Source organism: Pteropus vampyrus, unplaced genomic scaffold (genome assembly GCF_000151845.1).
Source record: "Pteropus vampyrus isolate Shadow unplaced genomic scaffold, Pvam_2.0 Scaffold504, whole genome shotgun sequence".
Lineage (NCBI taxonomy): Eukaryota > Metazoa > Chordata > Mammalia > Chiroptera > Pteropodidae > Pteropus > Pteropus vampyrus.
In genome coordinates this window covers 604,575-615,108 of record NW_011889285.1, presented here as the reverse complement: position 1 = coordinate 615,108, position 10,534 = coordinate 604,575, and the positions used below count along the sequence as shown (strand labels likewise).

The 10,534-nt window shown below is 35.9% G+C and overlaps 1 protein-coding gene across 1 annotated transcript; it reads right to left on the bottom strand.

Annotated features, from left to right (window-relative positions):
* Window positions 1-4,832: 4,832 nt before the first annotated feature.
* LOC105307608 (olfactory receptor 56B1) lies at window positions 4,833-8,357 on the bottom strand. The gene is made up of 2 exons (XM_011383158.2): window positions 8,237-8,357; window positions 4,833-5,807 (listed from the first exon to the last, which is right to left on the bottom strand). Exon 2 carries the CDS (start codon window positions 5,799-5,801, stop codon window positions 4,833-4,835), a length of 969 nt encoding a protein of 322 aa, XP_011381460.1. The 5' UTR covers window positions 5,802-5,807; window positions 8,237-8,357.
* Window positions 8,358-10,534: the final 2,177 nt, after the last annotated feature.

Here is a 10,534-nt window from a genome sequence, read left to right as displayed (position 1 = left end):
CAATTTCTGAAATTGTTGATATGACTCATTTCGGAACTCACTGAGCTTTTTCAGAAGTACCATCCTGAAGTCTCTGTCACTTAAGTTGCATATTTCTATGTCTGTAAGCTCATTTTCTGGAGATTTTTCTCTTTTTTTTGAGATGCCTTGTCACCTTGGTTGTTCATGATGTTTAATGGACTATTTCTTCGCCTGGGCATTAATGGAAGTATATTCTGCCGTTTTTCCAGAAAGATTTATTATATAAGTTCTCCCTTTAGTCTGCTGCAAAGAGACGCTTTTCTTTTGGTTCCCAGTAGGTGGCATGTAAGCCTTTTGGATCCCTGAGGAGATTTTATAGAGCCTAAAGTCTTTTATTTTCTTGTAGATTTTAATCATACTTGCTACTCCCAGTGTTAGCAACGGTTTTGGTAGTATTTGCTCAGATTCACCTGGGTTTCCGCGGTAATGGGTTTTGGAGGGTATGGGGGAGGGGCCCTCTGGGTTGGGGGTTGGGAGATGTGGGTCAGCTTCAGTTTTTTAACCGGGGCCAGTAGAAATCAACTGTTGTTTCTCTGTGGTTCCGTCCCACTTGTCTGCTTTCTTCCCTGATGACTTAGACCTGCTGTCGGCTGTGTAGAAAAGTTCCAGCACTTCCAGGCTGGGCTGTTCAGGGAAGTCGCTGCACCTTCTTCCCTCCTCCTCATCCTGCGGGAGCTCCAGAGGCTGAGAGAGGTAGCTTCAGTCTAACCAGCTTTTGCTCAGATTCCCCCGAGGCTCGAGGCTCGTAGTGTATGGGGGGAGGGGCTCTCTGGGTTGGTGGTTGGGAACTGCAGTTCAGCCTCAGTTTTGCATCCAGGCCTTGTAAAATCAACCGTTGTTTCTCTGCTGTCCAGTCTCGCTTTTCTGCTTTCTGCTCTGATGACTGAGCCTTGTTGCTGGCTGCATAGGAACGTCCCAGCACTTCCAGGCAGGGCTGATCAGGGAAGTTGCTGCACCTTCACACACCCCCCCCCCCACCGCCTCCTCCTGCAAGGAGCTCTGACTGCAAGAGGCAGCTTCTTTGTTTGTCCCAGTCCACCGCCCAACACCCGGAGTTCTCAACAGTGGTAGCTCTTAGCAGATCCCATGCTCAGACATGCTGGTGTGCAGATTGGGTGTTTTTCTTTCAATTTTAGATGTTCATCTTATTGTTGCCTCAAGGGGAGAGATCTGAGGACGTCTCTCACTCCATCATGTTTTCCCAGAATCCTAGAAAAATTGGTATTTTAAAGGTGACTAAAAAGCATTCATTGTTCTATAGCTTAGAGGGAACTTCTGGTATATATTTATCTTAATTAAAAAATAACTATATGTAAATGTATTGATTGGATTTATCATATACATTTTAACAAAAAATGATCATAATGTATTACAACATTAACTGGTATTTTCATTTAACATTATGTAATTAATTCATTCCAAAACAAGATTACTATGATTTTTAAAAGTCCATTGCAGATGTATTTAATTAATTTAAACATATCCTATTCTTATACTTACATATTACTTTAAAAGAAACACTATAATAAATGAATATGTATGTGAAACATAACATTTGTGATCAGATTATTTCCTCAAAATAAATTCTTATTATTTTTGTATTAGGGCTCCCCTCTTTCATTCCAATAGTTATGTGACAATTTGATGAGACTGTTATCTTATTTTCATTTAACCATGTTGTTGTTTACTTATTAAAAATGCTATTTTTAAAGTTTATAATACCAGTTTTAATGCATTTTGGTAAGAGTTGCTTGTATTATTTTTTTTTCTACAGGGCTTGTTGATGGTATGGTGTGATCTCATTAACAAGAATATAATGTTTTGGTTAATATTTTACATGTGCTTGCTTGAGAAAGATGAATGTTGTCTATTATTGCGGTGTAGGTTCAGTATATATTTACAGGAACTATCTTATTTTTTACGCTTATTTATTTTGTATACTCTTAATTAGTCTTGGACAAAAAGTAGTGTATTCAGGTCTCCCACTATTAGTTTTTATTTCTCCTTGTATGTATGCTAAGCTAGAAGATAGAATGCAATTATAATAAATAATCCAAAAGAAGGCAATAAGAAGGAAAAGGCAACAAAGAACATATGTGAGAAATAGAAAACAAATAATAGATGATATACTAAAATCTAACCATATTAATAGTTATATTAAATATTAATAAACAAATGACACGTGTTGGCAAGATGTGGAGAAAAGGGAACCCTTGTGCCCTGTTGGTGGGATTGTAAATTGGTGAAGTCACTATGGAAAACAGCATGGATATCCTCAAAAAATTAAAAACAGAACTACCTTATGATCCATTAGTTCCACTTCTGGATATTTGCCCAAAGAAAATGAAAACACTAATTTGAAAAGATATATGCACCCCTATGTTCATTGCAACATTATTTACCAAAATATTATTATAGCCAAGATATGGAAGCTATCTTGGTGTCCATTGATAGACGAATGGATAAAGAAGAGATGGTATATGTGTGTGTGTGTGTCTGTGTATAATGGAATATTACTCAAACATAAAAAAGAATAAAATCTTGCCATTAGTGAAAACACGGATGGACCTACAAGGTATTATGCTAAGTGAAATAAGTTAGACAGAGAAAGACAAATACCATATGATTTTACTTACATGTGAAATCTGAAACAAAAGAAAACAAAACAAAACAAATGACCAAACAAAACAAAATAAAAACAGACTAACAGAAACAGAGAACAAACTGATGATTGCCAGAGAAGAGAAAAGTTGGGGGTAGGGGAGGGTCCTGGAAAAGGAAAAAAGGAATTAAAAAAAACACACACTAATGAATTACTGAGCATGACATAGGAAAGATGTCAGTACTGACAGAGAGTTTGTGAAAACCATTCTAATAAGTCTAATTCTGTTAGACTATAATGTGTAAATTATCTCTGGTGAAATATGTTATTTCTGTTTCACTAAACTTCTTCCGTATCTTGGTCATTGTTCTTTAATAAAATTACCATCTTCTTGTATCTTTATGGAAAATATCAAACCTATATTTTATTAAAATATCTAAATGTCCTGAAATATATTATTATTACAGAAGTAATTTTATGAGTCCTTAGAAGATTGGATTTTCTCTTTGTCAGCCTTTAAATTCAAGTTTGTGTAGAAAGCCATACTAATAAGGAAGATCCTTTATGATATTTCCATCATACCTGAGAACTGATAGAATTTACTTTTTATATTTAACTGGAAAGTGGGTGACCATATACACATGTAATAGACTTACTGGCATCTGTAAGCCTGTACCTCCAATTAACTCATTTTTTAAGTGATTATCCATAAAATATTCCAGCTAGTTAATGAAACACTCTGATCATGGGCTCAGTGAAAACCAGCCCAGATCATAATAAAATACATGACACTAATAACCCAAGCCTTATTTCTGCTATCCATTGGTTTAAGATTGTGAAAAAGAAAAAAAAAATCAAGGTGAAATGTTTCACTGCAATAAAAATCCTGCATCTGCTTCCTGCCCTACAGACTTCTTTATTTCTGATCATCTAGAGATCTCCTAATCCATTCAAGCTGCCTATAATCTTGTGTGGCTGTAGTCACAGTAATGGAGGTGATGGTGCAGTAGAGGTGGCAGTGGTTTAGGTAAAGCTGGTGAGTCAGTAAGGGCCTCGGCAAGAATCAAAAGGTGAAAATGGGAGCCTGAAGGGAATTTAATCAAATCGCTATTAACTGAGCTGCAGGTGAGGTTAAGAAAATAAAAATAGATATTGAAAAAAGTAATGGATATTGGATACCCAGAGACCAATATCATAAAGACTTTGTCAACCCCTTGAACTGAAGGAGAAAGGGAAGAAAAAGTGTTCCTGGGTAAATTGTTAAGAGCTGTAGCTGTAGCAGATGGGATGCCTGGCAAGCAGTGACGGGACACATCTAATCAGACTCTTTATGTCAAAACAGGCTGGGAGTAGAAGAATAAATAACCCAAACTCTCTTCCTACACTTTAATTTCCTGTCAGTGCCTCCCATTGTCTCAATCCAACCAAATGCTAGAAGGCAAAGGAGTCTGGATTATACAGTATATAAGTTTCAAACCACCAGGGTCCAGAAAAATGCAGAATGGGCACAGAATATGGAGAGGCACATAGAGCAGGAGCTAGATTCTCGATTCTCTCTCTCCTTTCTCTGTCTCTCTCTCTTCTATCCATCCATCCATCCATCCATCCATCCATTCATCCATCCATCCATCCATCCATCATTTATCACCTATATTATCTATCTATCATCTATCATGATCTCTTTTGAATTTCGTTTGTCAAAGTCTGGTCATCTCACTATATTCTACCCAAAGCCCCATCATAGTCTGGTTTGGTTTCGCTCATCTGAAATATGTTCTGTTCCTGCCTCTGCATTCATTTTACTGGCATGACATTTGTTCAGGTAGACTGAACAAATTTACAGCAGCTATCAAGGAGGAAGTATGATCTTTATCATGTCCCAGTCGCTTACTTCTTTGGTTGCCTATGGGTATGTGTATATGTTTATTATTATATTTATTTTTATTTTAGAAAATAGATATGTCATTAACTTTAGTCTTTCATCCCATTTGATTGGTTTGGTAGAAAGTCCTCCCATATTCTCACATATATTTAGCTTTTGTTAATATTCAGGAGCCATTATGAAACATTTTTTACTTTCAGGTGATTTTGTGATTGTATATACAAAAATGTGAAAAAAATACTTCAAAAAATGCACTTTCCCCCATCATCTTTGAAATTCTATATACTTAGGAAAAGCTGAAGTTCATGTATATCATGGAGAAGGTCTTTAGTGCCTGAACTTCTTTTGTAGGCGTAAATGAAACACCTTTTGGAAGCCTGCCCTGAGTTCTTTCGTCCTAAGTGCGTAAACCATAGGGTTGAGGGAAGGAGGGATGATGTTGTGCAGCACATTGAGTAGAACTGGAATCAAAGTTGCCTTAGTCTCTGCCAGGTGAGTTACTGAAATCACCACGATGACTGTGTAGAAGAAGAAGATAAGGATGAGATGGGAGCCACAAGTGCTCAGAGCCTTGGATGCAGCTTCCGCAGAGTTCAGTCTAAGTACGGAACGCAGAATCAAAGTATATGACAATATTATAAGGCTTAGATCACTCCCCATCCCAACCCATGCCAAAACCAGTTGGCAAATGCTGTTTGACCTCTTGTCATCACAAGCCAGGCTTGTGACTCCAAGGTTAGAACACAGGCAATGCTCGATCTCATTCTTGGAGCAATAATTACGCTGGGCTGCAAGCACAGGCACTGGAATGACAAATAAGGCATTTCTAAGCACCATGAACAGGGCAGCTTTTAAGATTAAGGCATTGGTAACAATTGATGGGTAGCGAAGAGGGTGACAAATAGCTACATATCTATCGAAAGCCATGCAGAGGAAAATACCAGACTCCATGCCAACAAAGCAGTGAATGGCATATATCTGAGCAAAACACTCAGGGAGGCTAATGACCTTGGCATCAAACCAGAAAATAGCTAGGATCTTGGGCATGATAGTGGTGGCCAGGCCCATGTCCACCACAGAGAGAATGCCTAAGAAATAGTACATGGGCTGTTGCAGAGCAGGGTCCTGGCAGATGGTGATAAGGATGAGGATATTAGCACCAATTGCTGAGAGGTAGAGCAGTGCCATTGGTAAAGAGAGCCAGTGCTGCCAGCTGTGAATGCCTGGAAATCCCAAAAGAACGAACTCAGAGACCTGGAATTTGGAGCTATTGGAGCCTTTCAAAGATGCAGACATATTTTCCTAAGAGGAAAAAAAAATGTTTTTCAAAGTTGCTTTCTCTGAGCATGATCATCATTAACATTATTTTTAAACTGTCTCCATACAGCGTAGTTTGGTGTTGTAACATGAATGCTATAGTCCATCTCTTACAGCAATTTAAGATAAATTGCAATTAAATTCTAGAGCTTTAGCAGTAGTATAAGGTAGACTTAAAGGTAACAATTATCAATGTTAACTATTAAGGGAAAATTCGGCATGAATCTCAAACTTCTATTTGTATTGACCTCAGTTATATCAGGTTGGGATCACCACATAGACATGATTCTAGTTGGGTAATTTTTTAACCTTCCTTTGTCTCTTCTGAATATTTGTGGAATCAGGTTGATGTGTTTGTTTTCTTCATATTTTTCTCAATCTTCCTTGATTCAGATTTTTGTTAATTGACAATAAGTAGATTTTTAAGAATGCAGAATTGTAGGAGATTAAACTTTGTAGCTACATTATTCCAGTTGTTACATATATCTGTTAAAGTTTTACATAGCCTTCCAAAATTTTCATATCATGGACTCTTAAAGATTTGTAGACTTAAAACATGTTCCTGATTAGGGAAGGAAAGCTTTTCTTCGACATTCTACTTTGCGTGGTCTTCTGAGAAGGTCACAAAAGAATAGCTTGAAAAGTTAAGTGAGCATGTGACTGAATTTGTTGATTTAAGTAGTCATGGAATGAAGACAAATCTTATCAAATTATTTCTTTTTCTAGTTGAGTCTTAGAGAACCTATAAAGACATATAAATACAGGATTTAGATAGAAGTAATAAGAAGCTTTTGATTTTACTTAGTAAACAAGAACCACTTGTCCATCACATTGAAGAAACTGCCATTATATATTCAGAATCATGTTCAATATAGACTCATTATCTTTCCTCGGACTATTGTTTTTCATGTACTTTTTATTTTGTACAGGGGCCCAATCAGCCAAGTCTGAAACTAACCAACCAGGCTTCTCTTTCCATTGCTTCCTTATTGTGTTCATGTCTTTCTTTTACTTCATTCATACGCCCTCCTTTTCGTCAGTACCATTGTTTCTGTAATCTTGCCTGGTCACACTTGTCTCTAATTTCCCCATGCTTCTTTCTTTTTGTCAGCATTCTGATCTTTCTAAAATAAAACATTCCCTCACACTTGTGTTCAAATAAAGTTCAAATTCCTTTATCATGCTTAAGAAACTCTCAGACATGAATAAATTCATTGAGTATCATCCCTTGGTTTTTATTTGTTTGTTTGTTTTATTATGGTGACATTGGTTAATGAAATCCAGTTAGTTTCAAGTGTACAGTTCCACAATAATCCTTTGATTTTAACTACCTTGTATTCTACATTTCAGATACACATAATATTTGCCGTTTACTAATTTTTCAAGGTATTTCATTGTTAATAGTTTTGCCATGGTAGAAGCTACTGTAGGTTCATATGCAAGAAAAAAGAGTGACTAGAAAATTATGTACCAAAGTTTTTAAATATGTTTAAAGTAAAATTATTAACTATTTAATTATATTAGCTATGGATTTATTTCTGATATAATAACTTTTAATACAGAAAAAAGCTTAAAGAAATTAAAATCTTCTTGTGGTAGTATCAACAAGAGAAGATTCATATTAGCAGCTAGATGCATTTTTTTTTTAGATATTTCTCGCTGCTTCTATGTTTGGACAAACATATACTACCCAATTATGGGTGAATCATCCTTCTTTAATGGGAAAGTAATTTGAGGAATGCTAAAATCATCTAAATGTATTCATAACAAATTTATGAGTAACAGACACAATCAGATTATGAGATGAAGCTAATTTGACTTTGGACTTTTAGATGACAGTTCTGAAGAATTTCAGCATAATAGCTCCATCTTGAGAGTTTGAAAGTATGTAATCCATTTGACTGTGCAAGGCCTGGTATTTTTGGCAAATAATTATTTATTATTATACATCTTCATATCAAATACACCATCTCGTATCTTTGACATTCTTTCCCATTTTCTTTTAAATGTTTTTCTCTCATTGACGTCTGTGTGATACAGTTAAGGAGCAGGTTTGAGTTAATAGAAATAAATAATTGTTTTTAAATCATTATTTATTTTAGCAATTAGAGGTTAGCAGGACATGAAGTGTGATTCTCCTATGTAAAGCAGCTAATATATTAATCCTAAAGATAATCTGGCCCTTGTTTTGTAGATTAAGTGACTTCTAGAGCATCATACTACTATGGTATTTTTTAATTCTGGCCTAACCTACTTGAAAATGTTCTCCAAGCCTCTATATCTTGCTAGGGCAGAGAGAAAAGTCAATTTCTTATGCAGGATGTTGTTGAAACAACATAAAAAAAGGTGAAGGATATACCATCTGATGCTCTGAGATTTCGCCAGCATGACCATACCAAGTTTTTAGTACTTACTGTGACAATGAGCAGAAACACAATCTGAGGTCCTGGCAATTCAGGGGTTTCCTACAGGGCAAAGACACAACTTTCTGAAATAAGAGCTCTCACGTGAGATCAGCCTGTGTTCTCGGCTGGCACACAAACTGGAAATTATTAACTTCTGGAATTTATGGGAAGTAATAAGCAGCTCCGTGATCTAAGGATAATAGGCCTCCTTTGGAGACAGGACGAGAGAGCCCATAGAGAAAGGTGAATTCCTAGGATGTTAAATCCCAGGAAGGTTGAAAGAAGATGAACTCAGAGGTATGGTTACTATTAATGTCACCTGGGGACTTAAATAAACAGAAAAATGCCCTCATTTATGAAACCAATATAGGCCTAGAAAGGGTGGGAGATTTTATTAGAATATTTGAATTGTTCTTTAGCACAATGTTTCAGAGGATTCTAAATTCTGTAGTTAAGAGGTTGTGCTTTATTAAAATATATTCTAAAAGGACAAAGTACTCATTCATCCCAAAATATATATTGAGTTCCTGCTGTGTTTATAAAACATGGCATAAAAAAAATCAAGGAAACTGTCATGGTCTCTGCCCTCGTGGAAATTATTGTTTAGTTGAGGATAAAATACTAAGTAAGTTATCAAGCAATCATGTATTTATAAACTGGGATAATTGTTTTAAAAAAAATGTACCCAGAGATATGAGAGCATATAACAAGAAGAATTCATTTAATCTTGTTGTCCGAGGAGAGTTTTCCAAAGAAACACTGTTCGTATTTGAGGCCAAATGCAAGCAGCAGCTAACTATGGCATGTGTTTGGTGATTGGGAAGGGAGGAAGAGGAAGGATTCCAGAAAATTTAAGATGCTGGAGTGAGAGGGATCATGTTATATTCAAGGTAATAAGAGATGATAAATGTGGCTGGAGCCCTAAGATGTAGTGGAAAATGAGGTATGGTGCGAAATAGAGCTGTTGGACTCTCAGAGACTGGAGACTTTTAAGCATATTTATGCGAAAATAATAAGAAACCACTGAAAGTTTTTCAGAATTAGGACAAAGCAAAAATGTGGACACCAGATTAAATGTCACGAGAGTAAATATAAGTGAATTATATAGGCAATTGTAATCCAAGAAGGAGATGACTGTACCTTGAACTAAAATAAAGTGAAGATGAAGAAAACTGGATAAAATTAGAATATATGTCAGCAGTAAAATTGATAATTTTTTTGACCAAAGAACAACTCTAAATTCCTGCTGTATGCAGTGGGCTGGAATGTGATGGTATTCACGTTCCTCCTTAAGAATGTAAATGATATCAGGTTACAGGGGAAGAGAATGAATTCAGATAAAATTATGACAAACATGAGGGGCCTTTATATAATTATATAGTACTTATATAAAGATTATTTAGTCCACATATGGAAAAGTAGTCCCAGAGAGCAAAGTAGCAATTTGAGAAAGAAAATTGGAATCATCAGTGTATTAGTTGACAATTATGGAAATAAAAACTATTTTCTCCTGGGTTATCCAATTTGCTGGTAGGCATGGTTTATAGTAGTCACTTCTGATCCTATGTATTTATCAGTTGTAATGTCTCCTCTTTTATTCTTTTTTTATTAAAGATTTTAATTAATTAATTAATTAATTTGTTTGTTTATTTACTTGCTTACTTACTTATTTAAATTAATTTATTTTTTAGGATGACATTAGTTAACGAAATCCAATAAGTTTGAGCTATACAATTTAACAGTAAGGCATATATATATTTAACCTGTGTGCTCACCTCCCATAGTTAGATTTCTTTCTGTCACCACATATTTGACCCCCTTTTCCCTGTTTACTTCTTCCCTCCTCCCCCATCCCCTACCCTCTGGTCACCACTAGTCTATAGTCCACATCCATGAGTCTCTGATTGTTGTTTTGTTCCTTTGTTGCTTTTAGGTTTATATCCACATGTAAGTGATATCATGTGATTTTCAACTTTTTCAGTCTGGCTTATTTCGTTAGCATGATTATCTCGAGGTCCATCCAGGTTGTCACAAATGACAGTATTTCATCTCTTCTTATGGCTAAGTATTATTCCATTGTGTATATGTACCATGGCTTCTTTATCCAATCATCTATCGTAGAACACTTTGGTTGCTTCCATATCCTAGTGTGCAAATATCTTTTCAGATATAAATTTTCAAGTCTTTAGGGTAAATGCCCAGTAGAAGGATTGCTGGATCATATGGTAGATCAATTCTTAGTTTTTTGAAGAATCTCCATACTGTTTTCCATAGTGGCTGTACCAATTTGCAGTCCCACCAGCAGTG